Source organism: Pezoporus wallicus, unplaced genomic scaffold (genome assembly GCF_028554395.1).
Source record: "Pezoporus wallicus isolate ANWC-B61680 ecotype Strahan unplaced genomic scaffold, APGP_CSIRO_Pwel_v1 contig_3486, whole genome shotgun sequence".
Classification (NCBI taxonomy): Eukaryota; Metazoa; Chordata; class Aves; order Psittaciformes; family Psittacidae; genus Pezoporus; species Pezoporus wallicus.
The window spans coordinates 8797719-8815902 of record NW_026642292.1 but is presented as its reverse complement, the minus strand read 5'-3'; the positions used below and the strand labels follow the sequence as shown (position 1 = coordinate 8815902).

At 37.0% G+C, this 18184-nt stretch overlaps 1 protein-coding gene across 6 annotated transcripts in view; it reads right to left on the bottom strand.

The window, feature by feature from the left end:
- STRN3 (striatin 3) overlaps nt 1-18184 on the bottom strand; it is a 63097-nt gene that overhangs the window by 16286 nt on the left and 28627 nt on the right. For 3 of the 6 annotated variants that reach the window (XM_057428662.1, XM_057428661.1, XM_057428666.1), the window contains exons 7-9: nt 17225-17366; nt 9343-9453; nt 2673-2813 (exon numbers count right to left, since the gene is read on the bottom strand). In XM_057428662.1, the coding sequence (XP_057284645.1) occupies nt 2673-2813; nt 9343-9453; nt 17225-17366 (394 nt within the window). The remainder of the gene's footprint in view (nt 1-2672; nt 2814-9342; nt 9454-17224; nt 17367-18184) is intronic. The other 3 variants (XM_057428664.1, XM_057428663.1, XM_057428665.1) reach the window with 3 other exon arrangements.

The following is an 18184-nucleotide window of genomic DNA, read 5'->3' as shown; positions in this document are numbered from 1 at the left end:
CTTTGTAGGTGAAAAAAAATGCAATTATTAAATATTTGCTTGGCCAATCCTAATCAGTACTTCCTACCCTCAAGATCTTGATATACATCATTAAGTCAAAATCAAGCAATAGTATTTGTACAGACTGGAACTGCTTTAATCTCTAATTAGTTACATATGATTATGTATGCTGCTGTCATCTACTATACAATATGGACTTCTTAATCTTGTTTTCCAGAAAGTTAATGCATGGTACACCAAATGCAGTTAATGTCTCAGGAATTAGCTGTTACTGCTATTTTTTCACAGAATCATAGAACACCAGGTTGGAAGGGACCTCAAGAATCATCTGGTCCAACCTTTCTCAGCAAAAGCACAGTCTAGATGACATGGCCCAGCATCTTTTTGTTGATCTACAGACTGATACCCCCCAACTACAGATACTAAAAAAGAAAAACAACCCATGAAAATAGTAATTCTCTGTACAATACACTGGATAGAGAATCATGCTGCAGTTGATTATGTTTCTGAAAGTCATGCAACATGATGAAATGGAAACCTCAATTTCTTATGGCCAAAACAAAGTGTGACTATAGCATAACGATTTTTTCATCATACTAAAGCAGGTATTTGTGGGGAAAAAAAAACCCAAATCAATCCAACAAAAACCCAAACCCACAGCAAACCAAACCCTGCACCTTTAGAAGTTTAATTCCCAGCCAATTAGAACCATGGCTTACTGCACTCCCAGAACACCCTCCTCCATCAAGGGGAAAAAAAAAAAAAAAAAAAAAAAAAAAAAAAAGAAAGTGAGCTTAGTGACACTTTGTTCTCTAGATGAAACAAAATTATTAACCACCATCTCAGAAATGTAACACTTCAGAGTGCAGCACAAATTTTACATACAGCCACAAGAACATTATGGCTTGGTAACATTCATCAGCATAGGCTAGCGTGTCCCACCAAGAAAAAAATTGTCAGCAAAAACCTTAGCTTTTAAAACACAGCAGAATAAATAACTGAGCAAAAAATGTATTTTATGATACTGAAGTGTTTGGCCTTGTTAACAAAAGACAGACCTAGAAGCAATTCAAAGGCAATGCTTGTTTGCTTGCAGCTGTCCACTGTACAGTACAGACAAAAACTCAAAAAGGCACATAGTATTCAGAGTAGGATTTCTGATCAAACATAAAAATGTACATTCTAATATTTTTTTTAAGTTATACAGGAACCACAATTAGCAGATACTATATTCATACTGCTACTCAACGAATAAAGCCGAAACAGCACTGATAACCTGAAAGCATATGAACACATTAAATACCATGAGAATATAATCCTGAAGGCATCATTTATTTGAAAATAGTCAACAGTCTTTATCTGAAGTGCAGCAGAGTGTTTGTGCTACAGGAACCAGGCAATAAAAGTCAGTCCAAATTTAGCATTGATTTCTTCATGAAGATTGTTTTGTCCAATGGTATTTTAAATTTAACGTCTCTAACACAGAAAACAGCTATATGACCTGTCCTTAACAATGAATGTCTGCATACCTCTTATGTCCTAAGAAAAACAGCCCGAGATAGACTGAGGGAACTGTACCTGTAGTTTCACGTGCCCTTAATACCTTCACAAGGCTAAAAGGCAACCTAAAACACTATGCCTTAATACAACCTAAATATATGTCTGCAAGTTTCAGCAAGTGCATCACCAGTAGGTTTTTCAATTGCACTCCAAAGGTAAATTTGATACTGGTTCATCATCTAGTCAAAGATGAAAAGGAAGGCAGTAAAAGGAGGGAAGACAAACACTTTTGTAAAATAACAGTTTGGAAGGGCAACAAAAAGTCTCCCTGCAAAATTTCTGTTTTTCTGCTTGCCTGGCAACAGGCATTTGTGGGACGGGGTGAAGGAAGAATAGGGGAACCTACATATTATCGGGATCAGTAATAACACAGATTCTTTCCACTTCCAGTATAGCTGACGTTATGCCAGGGCTTTTGAGTCTGAGATCACCATAAAGGAGCCAAATCTGAATTCACCTAAATATTTTGAATGTGTTGCAACTGGAGCACAGAATTTACATAATGGTATTCTAATCTCAAAATCACTCCCTCAAAACAGAAAACTTACAGCTAAATACAAGATTTTGGACTATTTAGATAATAGTTTGCCACTAACCTCCATCGTCTAAGATAATCCTGAAATTGAAATCAATACTTCATAAAGAAATAGCGTCTTTGTACACTTGTGTATACAGACTGAGAAAATTTTTGAAAAGAGAACATTAAAGTTGAGAAAGACTAATTTGTGTCATAACTTACAAAACCACTTTTAAATTTCATTTTAAAATGCAACCTGTGTATCAAATGTCAATACTTACCTTTTTTTCCTCTCTACAACACCCTATTTGTAAAAGGTTTTGCTAACAAGAAGGGTCTGCAAGCAGGGATTTAAACAGTGAATATTTTCAAAACACTGCTGTACATGAAGTTGCTTAAAAATACTTATGAAATAATGGTGAGTTACGATAAGCCACAGAAACTGAAGCCACATTCTCATAAAACCATTTGGAAAGAATTGCAAATAAAATAATGTGGCAATGGGCAACTGCATTATCAAGGGGACAGTAAATTACAGTGTGTGCTTTCTGAAAGAAATCTCCTGAAATACAATAAGTAGCTGAATTTTTTGTACCTTCCTCTGCTCTTGCACCTTCATGATCAGTCATTCTAGAAGAGGGTGACCTAGATTGATTAATGACTCCTGAAGGGATGTGGGGTATCTCATCATCGCCCAGATCAGCTATCATGTCGTGAAGTTTTGTCCTGTTGACTCCTGTAAATTAATGTCAGCAGCAAAGATTCATTTGATTGCTACCGCTTGACTTGACTGAAGTCTAAAAATCCATTAAACTAATTAAACAAGAAATGGGACCTCCTTAAAATAAATACAATGCTTTGGTTTTGTCTTTGTTAAGAGAATCGATCTTTTGGAAATCAAAAGGAGATAATATATCAAATCTGAAAACTACATGCAAACAGTTTGAATTCACTGAAATCAAAGAATAACTCCCTTGTGTTCTGTAGATCTATTCTACAGTTTGCTGTAGGAGAGAAAAAAAACATCTTATAGCCCTACTAAGAAGTCAAGCCAAATATTAAAACATTAATTATAAAATGAAATACATATGAATTAAGAATTTGCCAATAATATTACACATCTTTAACTAAACTAAACAACTTGACATGGAAAAACAGTGCAAACAAAAATAAGCTTTAAAATGAGGGGAAAAAGTACAGACAACTTATAATGGGGGTGCAACAAACAATTAACTTTCCCTGCTTTTGAATGGTATTTAAATTGTAGAAATTGTTTATTAAACACAAGAGCAAGAATGCTTCCACCATTTCATGGAACTGCAGATGTATATTACCCTTATTACTAGCATGCCTCTGGAAACAAAGCATACTAAATTATATGTGCATTATATTCATAACGTAGACACTAACAAACAAAAATTGTACTATTTTTTCTTTTAATTAATAAATTCATTCCTGCTTCCACCTTAGAGCTTGCATATCAGAAAGTCAAGCTTCGGTCATTAAGTGAAATTTCAGTGACAGAATCTCTTGAAAGAAAAAAATCCACAACGATGCAAGACATAACCAGCTTTTAATCGCTTAAAGAGTCCTTCCTGGGACTGCAGGCAGTTATATTGCAGAACATTAAAAATGACGTGTTTACTATATTTAAAAGGGCATATTAGAACTTACAAAATCTTCAGGTATGTCCATTTTTTAGTAAAGTCTGCATTAGGAAACAATTTCTGATATATACTCTGAGGTGACATGCGCCATTTTTATTAAAAAGGAAATCAAAACTAAACCAAAGCTATTTTTCAAATTCTCAAAAAAGTAAGAAGATAAAAACTAATTACAGATGACTTAAAAGCAGAACTGTTCATTTAAGCAGCTAAACACTAAAACACTCAAATATCTGATCAATTTTTATATCTTAATGACAAAAACTGGTTAAAATTCATGTGTTCAAAAATAACTACCCATCCATAACTGAATTCTCTGGAAATAATGGAGATAATGGAAAATTCTTCAGAGGTATGACAATGGGAAACATTTCTGGAAGGAGAATCACAGCAGAAGAATACGATGCATACCCCAAGAAGGATGCTTTGTAACTATTCTCATTAATACTTGCAGAACACTTTCATTTTGCCAAATGTAGAATCCCTATACTCTTTTTTTTGTGTGTGTGTGTGCATGCTTTTGATATTGCTCTTTTATAGAACACTTAGTATTCCAATTAAATCTATGAAGGCTGATACCCAGAACTTGTCTGAGAAGAAAAATGGCTTCCAGAAATTTCTCTTGTGCAACAGAACAGACTTGTTGAGTGTTTTCATTTCACTCTCATGCAGAAGTGAGTCTAGAAACCTGTGACCTCAGCTAATGAAGTGAGTGTAAAATAATAAAAAACAAGGAAAGTCTCTTTTGCATCAGTCTTTCCCCTCCTCCCGCCCAACAGGCACTAGGCTGATAGGATTTCATTTCAAAGATAGATACGTTATTTAATTATAGTCAGGAGGTGAAACCTCACAAAAATGGTCATTCTTAAAATGCCAGGTTTCTACCAGACAGACCACAAAGCTTGCTTTTGCCTTTGTTCCAGCTGGTTGCCAGCCAGCCACCTACAGTGATCAGCAGCAGACACATTCCTAAAGATACTATAGGAAAATCAAGAAATGACATTATGGAAATCATGGCTGGTACTGTAAGCTGTCTACTTTAATATACCCTTTGAGACTTCCAGCAGAAAACCCATTTGTCTCCTCCAACTCAATACACATGAACTGTTCAAAACATGAATGGAAAACTATAAAAATGGCTTATAAACTGTTACTCAGACCTAAACTGCAAGCATCTTTTTGAGGTGCTTTTTTTAAGGGCATGAAAAGTTTGACTCAGCCCACTCAAAAGCAGCTCCCCTGCTCTGCTACTCTGAGCCAGCCAATCAGTTAGTATGTCACTGATTAAGGGACTTTCAGCCCCACCTTTTAAAGGTCTTTGGTATGTTTAGTCACTTCTTGTCTTTCAGGTATAACCTCAGAACAGGCCTCTATCACTCCATACAGAAACTTCTTTCTGAAGTTCAGAAAATAGCAGCTACGGTTCCTAAGTTCTCTGTATTTCACAGCTGAAAAATGACAATATTCAAGACTGACATAAGAAGGCATGGAACTGCTTGAGCAAGTCCAGAGGAGGGCCCTGAAGATGACCAGAGTGCTGGGGAGCACCTCTCCCATGAAGACAGGCTGAAAGAGTAGGGCTTGTTCGGCCTGGAGAAGAGAAGGCTCCAGGCAGACCTTACAGCAGCCTTCTAGAGGGGCTCTCAAGAAAGCTGGAGAGGGATTTTTTCCAAGGGCATGTAGTGACAAGACAAGGGGGAGTGGCTTTAAGCTGAAGAAGGGTAGATTTAGGTTAGGTATCAGGAAGAAATTCTCCACTATGAGGCTGGTAAGACATTAGCACAGGCAGCCCAGAGAAGCTGTGGATGCCCTATCTCTGGAGGTGATCAAGCCCAGGCTGGATGGGGCTTTGAGCAACCTGGTCTCCTGGAAGCTGTCCCTGCCCATGGCAGGGGGATTGAATTAGATGATCTTTAAGGTCCCTTCCAACCCAAACCATTCTATGATACTGTGCCATCACCAGAGAGGACTGTGCAGATTTCTCCTTTCAAGGAAGTGCAAGCATACCTTTATATAATTATTGAATTTTTTTAAATTGTTACAAAGAGATTTTTAAGGACAAGAATGTGCTGCCTCTGCATAAGCAGCTACGTTCAAGACACAAACTAGATGACTGTGTTTTATCCACAAGACTAAAAGAACAATGCAACCCCCCCCCCCCCCCCAAAGAAACAAACAGTAAACATGAACCTATTATGAACAAAGGCAAAACCCCTACAGTCCCATATCAATCTATCCACCTTCAGAGATCAAAAGCAAAAAAGGTAATTGAATATTCAGTGCTGGAAAGACAGTCTGAGAAGCCATATGAAGATTTCTACTAGCTCTGAGATGTAACAGTCCAAGTCTGAATACAGCACAGGGATCCTTCTATATTAACAGGTCATGGTAATGAAGATGGTAAAATCCAAATTTGTTTTCATGTCTATTAACTATTATACTGTATTTCCAGAAAGCAAGGCTAGCAAAGTGAACGGGACAGACAATGTTTTGTAAATACAGAAAAATTACACTGAGGGAAAAGAGGAGAAAACTAAGAAATTAGAAAAGTTTCAAGGAAACTAAGGAAAAACAGTAAAAGGATCTTAAATTTTAACAGTGATGTACACATAAAAATTTAAGGCATGAAAACTACTCTTCAAATTGCTGAGAACACATTGTGCTGACCTGACAGTAGGAAATCAGATATGCATCACGTCCACTATTAAGTTCTGAAAATGTGACAGACTGTATTTGAAAAAGTCACCCCCTGATTTCCCTGCCAAAACCAGTCTTACCAAACCTGGGCAAGGAGCTGGCCTTAAATTCTGTAAAAGGCAAGCCTGATTTTACAGAAATAAAACTAACTCCTTACTTATCACAATGAAGTCCAGAATAGGTTGTGGTTGCTTTTTGGTTGTTTTATTTGTGTTGACAAAAGATGACCTAAATTAAGGCATTCCACCCAAAAGAAAATACATGAATGCAGACTACAGAAGTATCAAAATAGAATGAAAACTACTTCTGCTCACTTACTCATCTCTCTGCATTTGGAATGAAAGTTACTATACCTAGTATAGGTATACATAGGTATATATAGGGCTATGAAGATAACAGTCTAAATGCAGATTATGCTAGTAACCAGATGCACATCCAACAAAAGAACCTGTCAGAACGTTTGCCTTATTATGCTGTCCTCAAAGCACTGCAAGAGGCGAGAGTCAATGCATTTATTTGATCTTTTTGATGATATATACTGCCATGCAGATAAACTCTGATATTGCTCAAAATAAACTGTCAGAAGTCTGACAATACACTGAAAAGAGATGAATATTCAGAAATAAGTTCACGAATTCTCATAGAGAAGGCTTTCAACATTGAGTCTTAGAATGTTGTAAGAAGCTGAGAAGAGAAAGTCTAGGAATCAAATAAACAGAATTTAAATAAATGTGCCCAACCTTAAAAGCATACTTTTATTGTATGTAAATTCAATTAGCTCAGTAATTTAGAGGCCAAGTTTTAATTGCAAACTATTATCATGAATGTGACATAAGTGCAGAACCCCACAAACCACTCTGTGAGGCTACAGGAGCTCAGGATTTCCCAAAGGAGAATTTAAACCCCAAAACGCAAAATAGTGACATGACCTCACAGCATGGTGACACACAGGTGTCTCCTAAATACTCTTCTATGAACATAAGCAGTTTTCAAAATTACTTTAGATGAAGAAAATTTTTCCTTTAAATTTTGATAGTGGAATACACATTGTCAAAAGACAATATATCTCAAATAATAATTGATGGCCAGCATGCCCCATCATTCATTGTACAAAACTTAATGTTACACTGTTTGCAGCAACTGTGGGAAAGTGGACAGGAAGAAAAAGTTTGATTAACGTTGCAAAGTTTTAAATGTCCCCACAAGACACTTCAGATAGAATAACTACTATTTTTTTAAGCAAATTGTCACAACCAATTCAATTGGCAGCGTAGACCATTAAAATGCCCATTTTTGACAAAGTACTTATTTCTGATTGGCACGAATTATGCTCCTCTTCTGGAATTTTAATATTTACAGAGGAAAACCAGAAATATGATAGAAAAACAAAAAGGTGATAGAAATTCTTGACTGCACAGCAGCCAAGGAAACAAATGCAGGCAAGAAATCCTTTCTATGCAAGCCAATACCACTACAAGAAGTCTGGAAGCCTTCGAGTTTTTCATATAATTTATAATCCTAGAACAACAGTAGTCCCTGTTTTACAGATTCTTTCACCTTGCGCAAGCCAGGAAATATGAACTGTGCGATGGGGTGAGTAAGACGAGACAATCAAACATTCAGTTTCTAGAACTTTCCTTATGCAATAACCTAAAGACAATTTTTGAGAGAGAATTGCAAAAATCCCTTAATTTTTTTCTCCCAGAATTCAGAACATTTGCTGTTATTTTGCAGCAATTGTGCTTCCAAAAATGTGAAATTTAATAAGAAAATTTCAAATAAGTCCATTTTAGTACAAAAAGGAGATTTCTAACCATAAAAATTACTTAATGTGAATTTGGTGCTGATTTACATGTTAAATGAGGATACATAAAAGTCAGGTGAAAATCCTTACTTCAAAGCCTTTCTATTTGTGTGTTTGTGTACGTGCAAGTCATGCAAAATTGCTGAAAGATCAACATGCACCGAATTTTAATGTTAGATGTTACAAAGTAAATTCAAATCTTAATTATGGAATTCTTCATGAAGTGTTATAGTTTAATTATCATTTAATATAGTTAGTACATATTCACAAAAGTTTTCAAATCAAGGAAAAATATTTTTACTAAACATCACCAAAAACTGTTACACTTTCAAAATAAGCCCACTGCAATTAAGGGAGCTTCTCTAGAGTGACACTGATTTACTAACACTATGCCTACTAAGAGCTTGGTATTGTTAATAACAAGTTACCAAGGCATTTTTACCAGGTACTTTGATACTGAAACTTGGTTTAACTTACATAGTTCAAACAGGTCAATTGGTCTGAAAACTCTTTAAGAGTACAGAGGTGTCAATCAAAATGTGGTAACTGCACAGAAGCGAAGGGCACCATAAAGATTACATCCTAAACAAATACACAGAGTTCATATTTACATGAAAGGCATTTTTAAAATTCTCAATGCCTTAGATTGTAAAAATAATGACAAGCCCATAGACAGTAGTTATAGCTTGACTCAAGCTCATGTTTAAAAAATACCACAGTATCATACTTAAAAGAAGCAGATAAAGTTTAATTCTTTCAGAAAACTTCTTAACAGTAGGAACATCCTCAAAATGCAAGCTCATTATTTTTACTATCATATTTCAAAGCATTAAGCTCTACCTATTTAACCTTAAATTTTTAAGTTTTCAACATTTCTCATCTAGGAAATGGCTGTCAAAAGTTTTGACAAATTCACATTCAGCAGGTAGAAAGTTAAAGTTGGTTGCCCCCGTTACAGAAAATGATGCTTACTGAAAACAAAACAAAACAACCAAAAGTAAGACAAAAAACAGAACTTATGTGAAAAAAAAGAAAAAAAAAGTCTTCTATATGAATAGGCAAAAAAGCGTTGCATTACAAGATTCAGAATCTGCACTTACTCTTTACCCCTTTCTTCCCCTTTCGTTCCTTCTTGTACTGTTCCTTCAGTTTACTTATTAGTCCCTGGTCTACATCCCAAACCTCAGCAGTTGGGGACAGGTCATCTTTGTCTACATGCAGCATATTATTAAAAGAAAAAAAATCAGCAATTGGCAATGCAAGCTGTTGGCGATTTACTATCATAGCTGTATAAGAGCATTATAAAAGTTCTTAATAAATCTTTACTTTAAAGGTGCAGTCTCAGTTTTAAGTTTACAAAATACTGTCTCATTTCACAAAGTATTCCGAGGCACTGTAAAATATCAGTTATATATTTGAAAATTGTACGTTAATTTGTTACTAAGCAGCAAACAAATTAAGTTTCATAACTGTTGGTTAGATACTTCAAAATACACAAAAATTCCTTGGTGTTCCGAAACAATTACTGCATCTTTAGAAAGACAGTGTTAAAAATTACTCAGCCAGTGTTTAATAAGCAAATAAAAGTATTCATGCTATATCTCACAAAAATGCAAGCTGATTAAGTCAGTGCCAGTTTCTTCATGAAGACCACCATGCATCCTTTCACACTCATTCTACATGCACAAGAAACAAACCTTGGTCCTATATATAACCAAAGCAACTAGTCTATAAATACAGCTTTATACATAAAGATGAAGTAATTCACATAGGTGAATAAACTGACATCCCACTGCATTCCAGCAATTAAATTACAATTAGCAGAAATACAACATTCCACAGCAGTTTCAGAAAACATGTCTTTTTCTGTTTGATGAATATTGCAGAATTAAATATTCTCCAAGAAAAGCTGAGTCTCCACTTTTCTAAACTATCCATCTCAAACATTTCTGGAAACAGAATTAATAGAAGGATAAACTTGTTTCTAAGATAAGATAAATGTAACATTTGCAGAAGCACTTTTGCTGTAGCCAACAAGGCAGCAATAAAACTTTGTGTGCCAGTTCAGCTTATGCTCATAAATTCTTTAGCAATAAAAAAACCCCAAACAACTTAGCTCATCAGTTCCCAACTTCCAATCATACCTACAATATCAGTGTTTCCATAAAAGACCTACTTTTGAAGTTATAAACATTACAGTAATAAAAGCGCATAGGAAGAGCCATACACAACAGAAACAAAGAAGCATGCATTTAGGATGCAAACCAGTAGGAGTTATTCCAAGTACATGTTTCATAACAAAACATGACAATTAAGAAGATATCCTAGGATACTGATGCATCTACTGTCATTCAAATAGGGCTGATCAATGACAAGAAGAAACGATCAAAGAGATGGAAGATAAGAACACCAAGGATGGCAGGGCATGAAATGGGCAGCTTAAAGGTGGCAAAGTCCCATGAGCTGTACATAAAGAACTTTGAGAGGGGAATGAAACGATAACGTCCTACACCAAATGGCAGCTACAGCTACCAAATCACAAACACAAAGACCTCAAACTTTACGACTGCAGGGCTAAAACACTGACAGAGAATAGTGATTAGTCAGAATATACAAAAGGCACAGAAAGGTAAAACTGAGCCCAATCAAAAGAAGGAGGAAATTATAAAACCAAAACAAACCAAAAAAATCACCACAACCTAAAACCCAAGGAAAGGAAATTCAGTTAAGAACAAATTAAAATAATGATTAAAAAAAAAAATACCAAAGCACAGTTAATAAAAGGAAAATAATCAGCTAGATTGCAGCACTGCAGAGAACAACTGGGGAATTAAACTGAACCAGAAGCTGACCATACGTAACAGCAATGTAATGCTGCTGTTAAACAAGCAAAACCCACTCCAAAACAACCCTAAAGCCACAACAAAACTGTCTGGCGTATTTTTAAAGATGTGGAATATTAGTGTATTGAGACAGGAGTAGTCCAAATAATTCAGTGGACAATTCTGGTGATGATAAAAATTGAAGGAACATGTCCAGTCTGTGTTCCACACCAGAAGTTAAAAACATGTCTGCAGACTGCAAAACAGTGCATTAAATATCAAGACAAAGAAATTGAAGGAACTGGGCTCATTCAGTCAACAGAAAACAGGAAAAATATAAGCTTGCAGACATAAGTACTGAAAAACAGTGCTATCAGCTGCTGTTCTAAATAGAAAACTAGATAAAACACTAACGTTGATTAACCAGAGAGGCTGTGAAATCAATTTCAATAAAGATTTCTAGGAAATCTAAAGCCAGCAGTGTGTTTCAGGTATGCACAGATGGACTTAGCTATTTCAGAACAGAGCCGTAAGACCACCTCCATAACTACCTCTAGTTATAAACTTCCTCAAACTGCCTGTAGTGTTCACAGCCCACACTAAATTGACATCAGGACAGGGCTGATCTGGGATGTTCACTAGCCAATGGTACTTGGTAGAGAAACAATTTATTTTGGTTTTTAAGATGCCTCCCAGAGTCCTGGGCACAGTCATTCTTTAAATTTGTCCACCTGTAAACAGAACTTTTTGTCTTTCATGAAGAAAAATACTCAGTGATGAACACAGTCATCGAAATTTAAGCAAAACAAAAAGATTATATAATACATAATGTATGTATTTATTCCTGTTTGCTTAAGCAAGCACAAGTTCTACATGCATCTTTTTCTTGATGATACTGTATCAAAAGGCATTTATAAATTCTTTAATCTAAGAATGAACATTCATTTTCTAGCATGCTGCATACTTTAATCCTTTATTTAACACTGTTTGAATTTACTCATTTTCACTATTTTGAAGACAAGCTGTTCTTAAGTAAAACATGTTGCATGACAGGACACTTTAAATCACAAGGTTTGAAAATAATTTAAGACTCAAAGTACATTAAATGAGGCGCCTACAAAAAAGAGAATGTGTTTCTAAAAAGCGGTAATACAGGCAGGCAAAAACAAGCAACCCAAGCTTCCACACTCAGTGGCTGGTTTGCAGAAGTCTCCAATAGAAAATATAACTATCAAATTTGACAATGAAACATTTTAGCATATCTGAAATTAGACCTACAGATAATACTTTGACAATTATGTACTGGAGTGATAATAAAGCAAGACTAGGCAATAGATCTAGAGGCTAAACACCAGAAGTTTGGTTTCCAGATACTAAATAAAAGCATTATAAAGAAATGCACATGTAAATATTTACATTTTTTGAGAGAGCTTAAAACTTTGCAAGAGTAAAAACTGATAGAAGGATGGCAATGACAGGAAAACTAAAACAGGAAAAAAAAAATAATGCTAAGAAGAAACCAGAACTACTTACATTATGAAGTATGAATTTTAACATTGAAGTTCCCCCTCAAAAATAAATGAATAAAGGGATGGACCTGGAGATTTCAAGTTTCAGAGAGCTCAAAATAATGTAACAGGCTAAAATAAACTGGTTTAGGCAAAGTATTATTTTGTTTTAGAAGGTGTTTCAGTGAGACAATACTTGTTATTTTTGATAGGTAATAAAGAAGCATTGTCTTTAAATACTTCAAATTTACATACTGATCTTTAAGATGATATCCTTAAACACCCATTTAAGGAAAGAGCAGCTGTACTGACATCAGTGACATACTATGAAAGAAGCACTGCTACTACAGTTAGAAGTATGTCTTCCGACTCACTATTTAAAGAGTAAGTTAGTACAAATTATACCACTTATAAATATTGTCTTCAAATGCCAAAATTTTGAACACATACTTTTACAGATGAAAGCAGGTTTATCTTTATTTCCTTCTCCCCACTTCCCTGCCCCAGACACAAGTGTTTTGGTAACAACAGAATTACTGCAGTTAAACTAGCTGTCATGAACATAGTTATCACTAAGTGTGTACAAGCTCCTAAAATGCTCTGAGTCACTTCTGCTATGAGTTCACTTAAACTGTAATAAAAGACATTCAAACTGCTCTCTGAAAAGTGGGGTTGGTTCAATTTGATTTTTAAAAAACATTCTTAGATTTTATTTTTATATTTGGGACAGTTTTTAACCAAACTGCTCAAAAATAAGTTTGAAAAAATGTAACTTGCAAAGCAGCACTGCAAAATAAAACAGAATCCTCTACATTCTGGTTAACTACCTAAGAAGATGACAGAGACAGTAATCTTGGAAAGGAATGACTTGGTATATCAACCAACAAGCTAGTTCAGTAAGTTTCAGCAGTATGCTCTGAAAAAATGGATAAATCTTTGACTGCATGAATTATAGTATCAAGCTGTCTTTCCTTCTGCAGAGAACAGTGGTAAGACTGATGCTAGACCCAGAACTTTCTGCATTACTACACATTTGAAGTGATGTTGCAAACAAAGTCAAAACCTTGGCTTCAGAGCCTATGAGACTCCTATACCAAGAGATTTGCCTGTTCTGCTAAATAAAACTATAATCAAGAAATTAATGAAGTAACATTACCTTCAAAAGGGGAACACCACCAAGCAGCTAAAATACTTCTAAAATTGGATAGGTATTACCAAAGCTAAAGGTAACATTAATTTTCCAGCTTTATCTTCCAACTAGAAATAAGACTGAGTTTTAAAAATTAAGGCGACTAAATCCTTTGATACTAAATTCCAAGAAGGAATGCTTGCTAATCCCTGATACCTTCAAGATCAAGACTGGGTGATTTCCCTGGAAGATGAGCCAGTATTCTGATTCCTGTAGCTCTTTATATTCTCTTTGCTTTACAAAGTGTTCATCCAAATATGACAAATTCATTGTCTCAATAACAAAATGGTCAAGATGATCTAGTGACATTATAGAATCATATAATTGGGGTTGGAAAGGACCTTAAGATCATCTAGTTCCAACCCCCCTGCCGGGACACCTTACGCTAAATCGTATCACCCAAGGCCTCATCCAACCTGGTCTTGAACACTGCCAGGAATGGAGCATTCACGACCTCCCTGGGCAACCCATTCCAGTGCCTCACCACCCTAACAGGAAAGAATTTCCTTCTTAGATCCAACCTAAACTTCCCCTGTTTAAGTTTTAACCCGTTACCCCTTGTCCTGTCACTCTCTAATGAAGAATCCCTCTCCAGCATCCCTATAGGCCCCCTTCAGATACTGGAAGGCTGCTATGAGGTCTCCACGCAGCCTTCTCTTCTCTTCTTCAGGCTGAACCTTCTCAGCCTGTCTTCATACGGGAGGTGCTCCAGTCCCCTGATCATCCTCGTGCCCCTCCTCTGGACTTGTTCCAACAGTTCCACGTCCTCTTTATGTTGAGGACACCAGAACTGCACACAATACTCCAGGTGAGGTCTCACGAGAGCAGAGTAGAGGGGCAGGATCACCTCCTTCGACCTGCTGGTCACACTCCTTTTGATGCAGCCCAGGATACAGTTGGCTTTCTGGGCTGCAAGCGCACACTGAAGCTGGCTCATGTTCATTTTCTCATTGACCAACACCCCCAAGTCCTTCTCCGCAGGCCTGCTCTGAATCTCTTTTCTGCCCAACCTGTAGCTGTGCCTGGGATTGCTCTGACCCAGGTGTAGGACCTTGCACTTGGCATGGTTAAACTTCATGAGGTTGGCATCAGCCTACCTCACAAGCATGTCAAGGTCCCTCTGGATGGCATTCCTTCCCTCCAGCGTATCAACCGAACCACACAGCTCGGTGTCATCGGCAAACTTGCTGAGGGCGCACTCAATCCCACTGTCCGTGTCAGCGATGAAGATGTTAAACAAGACCGGTCCCAACACCGACACCTGAGGGACACCACTCGTTACTGGTCTCCAGCCGGACATTGAGCCATTGACCACAACTCCTTGCGTGCGGCCATCCAGCCAGTTCTTTATCCACTGAGTGGTCCATCCATCACATTGATGTCTCTCCAATTTAGAGACAGGGATGTCGTGTGGGACAGTGTTGAACGCTTTGCACAAGTCCAGGTAGATGACATCAACTGCTCTGCCCCCGTCCATCAGTTCTGTAGCCCCATCATAGAAGGCCACCAAATTGGTCAGGCAGGAATTCCCCTTAGTGAAGCCATGCTGGCTGTCTCCAAGCACCTTGTTGATTTTCATGTGCCTTAGCATGCCTTCCAGGAGAATCTGCTCCAAGATTTTGCCAGGCACAGAGGTGAGACTGACTGGTCTGTAATTCCCCCAGTCATCCATTTTCCCCTTCTGGAAAATGGGGGTTATATTTCCCTTTTTCCAGTCATCGGGAACTTCACCTGACTGCCATGATTTCTCAAATATGATGGCCAGTGGCTTTGCAACTTCATTTGCCAGCTCCTTCAGGACCCGCGGATGGATCTCATCAGGACCCACGGACTTGTGCACGTTCAGATTTTTAAGATGGTCTCGAACCAGTTCCTCTCCTACAGTGGGCCCAAGGTCTTCATTCTCACAATCCGTGCGTCTGCCTTTCAAGACTTGGGTGGTTTGGTCAGAGCCATTGCCAGTGAAGACTGAGCAAAGAAGTCATTCAGAACCTCAGCCTTCTCCAAATCCTGTGTAGCCAGTTCACCTGAGAGCTTCCTGAGGGGACCTACATTCTGCCTAGTCTATTTTTTATTTGCTATGTACCTGTAGAATCCCTTCCTGTTTTCTTTAATACCTCTAGCTAAGTTTAATTCTAACTGAGCCTTAGCTTTCCTAACCTGGTCCCTAGCTTCTCAGACAACAGCCCTGTACTCTTCCCATGCCACCTGTCCTTGCTTCCACTTATTATAAGCCTCTTTTTTCATTTGAATTTTCCTCAGCAGCTCCTTATCCATCCAAGGAGGTCTCCTGGCCCTCCTGCTGCACTTCCTTCTGGTTGGGATGCAACACTCCTGAGCTTGTAGCAGGTGATCCTTGAATATCAACCAACAGTCTTGGGCCCCTCTGCCCTCTAGGGCTGTATCCCATGGTTCCTGAAGAGGCCAAAGTCTGCTCTTTTGAAGTCTAGGGCAGTGAGCTTGCTGCACGCTCTTCTCACTGTCCTGAGGATCTCAAATTTGACCATCTCATGATCGCTGCATCCAAGGCTTGCCTGGAGCATCACATTTCCAATGAGCCCTTCCCTGTTGGTGAGCACGAGGTCAAGCATGGCACCTCTCCTTGTCGGCTCCTCTATTACTTGCAGAAGGAAGTTGTCTTCTACACAGTCGAGGAACCTCCTGGATTGCTTGTGCCGGGCCATACCGTCCTTTTGGCCTTACAACAAAAGACTTAAGAGCATGCACCCACAAAATTGCCTTTACCACTGTTCAGATGGTCAATTTCCCACTTCAAGGGAGACATGAATTATTTTGTTCATTATCCTTTTTCCTATGCAAATTCTCTCCCTCTTTCAATTTCTTCTTTTGAAACACATAGGCTCCAGGAGTTTCTGACTTAGCACAGTTTGTTTCACATCAAATTATTAATCTACATACTTTTCTTATCTACACTAAAATAGTTATGCCAGTACAATAGTACTTTTTGATTCTACAAACACAAGCCACATTAGCAATAACATCTAAAAATCTCAGCCAGAAAACCTAAATACACTAATTGACCATTTTTACAAAGTACACCAAAGAAATCTATTTAACTTGAGCCAGAAAGTTTAAAGCTCTTGATCAGAAAAAAAAAAAAATGCAAAAAAGAATCTAGATATGAAAGCACATTTAATTCAGGTATAAAAATATTCCAAATCCTAGTTTATGTTATTCAGGAAATAAAATATTCTATTTCAGTTTTGGAATGAAGACAAAAATCTGAAACAAACGTTAACCAGAATTGTATTTGTGGCAACTACAACAGCACATATACTATGTATAGAGACAAAAGTTTCAGCATCCAGTATACTACTAAGCAGCAGCATTTGATCACCACAATCATCCACACATCCACATCATCTTAGTAGGTATTGCAACTCTTGTGCACTATCATGAACAATTATTCCTTTATTTCTAAAAGCTTCTGCTAGCATCTTACCCCACTCTGTTCCATCTCCTGAACTTCGAGCTTCTCCAGCTCCCTCACCATCTTCAGCTGTCACTAAAAAATCGAATTCTTTCAAAGCTTCTTCAGTATCAGGGTCATCTGTAAGGTCAGCAGCTAAACCTTCATTACCAATCTGCAAGCAGATAAATGTTTTTCTGCATTTGAATCATGAACAGATTTTCTACTCAGATATTTAGAAACAATATAGATTACTCTCTCCACGTATCTAGTTTCAGGGGAAAACATTTTTCAACATGAAATGCAGAAAAAGATAAATATAGTCAGATCTAGAGCTGCTTACTAAAAATGAAACAGAAAAAAAAGAGAGCAGTGCAGTGTAGTGATTATTAAGAAATCAAAAGAATACTAACAACAAAAACAATCCCATACATCCCAATCTTTAAAACCTATCAATTGGAAAATTTTGTATTTTCTTGCAACATCAGCAGAAAAGCTTTACATAGAAACTGTGTTTTTTCCTGATCCAGAAGACTTTTTCCCTTTTGCTTTGCAGTTCTATTTCAGTGTTAAACATAAGCTTGCAAAATACACTTTCCTCTGAAAAGCGTGTTTTTACTGGTCCTACCACATCTTCACCTTAAAACAAAAACCACCCCACATCAAGACATCAGTGAAAAGTTTTCTTTTATTCTGCAGGTGAAGAAAAATTTCCACATGGGGTTATGTTTTTATAACTTGGACAATACTGTCATCCTTTCGCAGAAGACAATTTTAAAAAAGATACCTATAAATGATGCTTATACTTTCTATTAAAAAAACCAAGCTTTGTTAAGAATTTTTTAAAAACTAAGTAATGCCTTCATATCTGCCCTGGAGATTTACTCATTAGATAATTTTTTTATCACATGATCTACTGCCTTAGAACAAAAAAAAAAAAAAATCCACTGATTGCCTGCTTAATCTGTTTACCAAAAGTACAAGTTAATACCA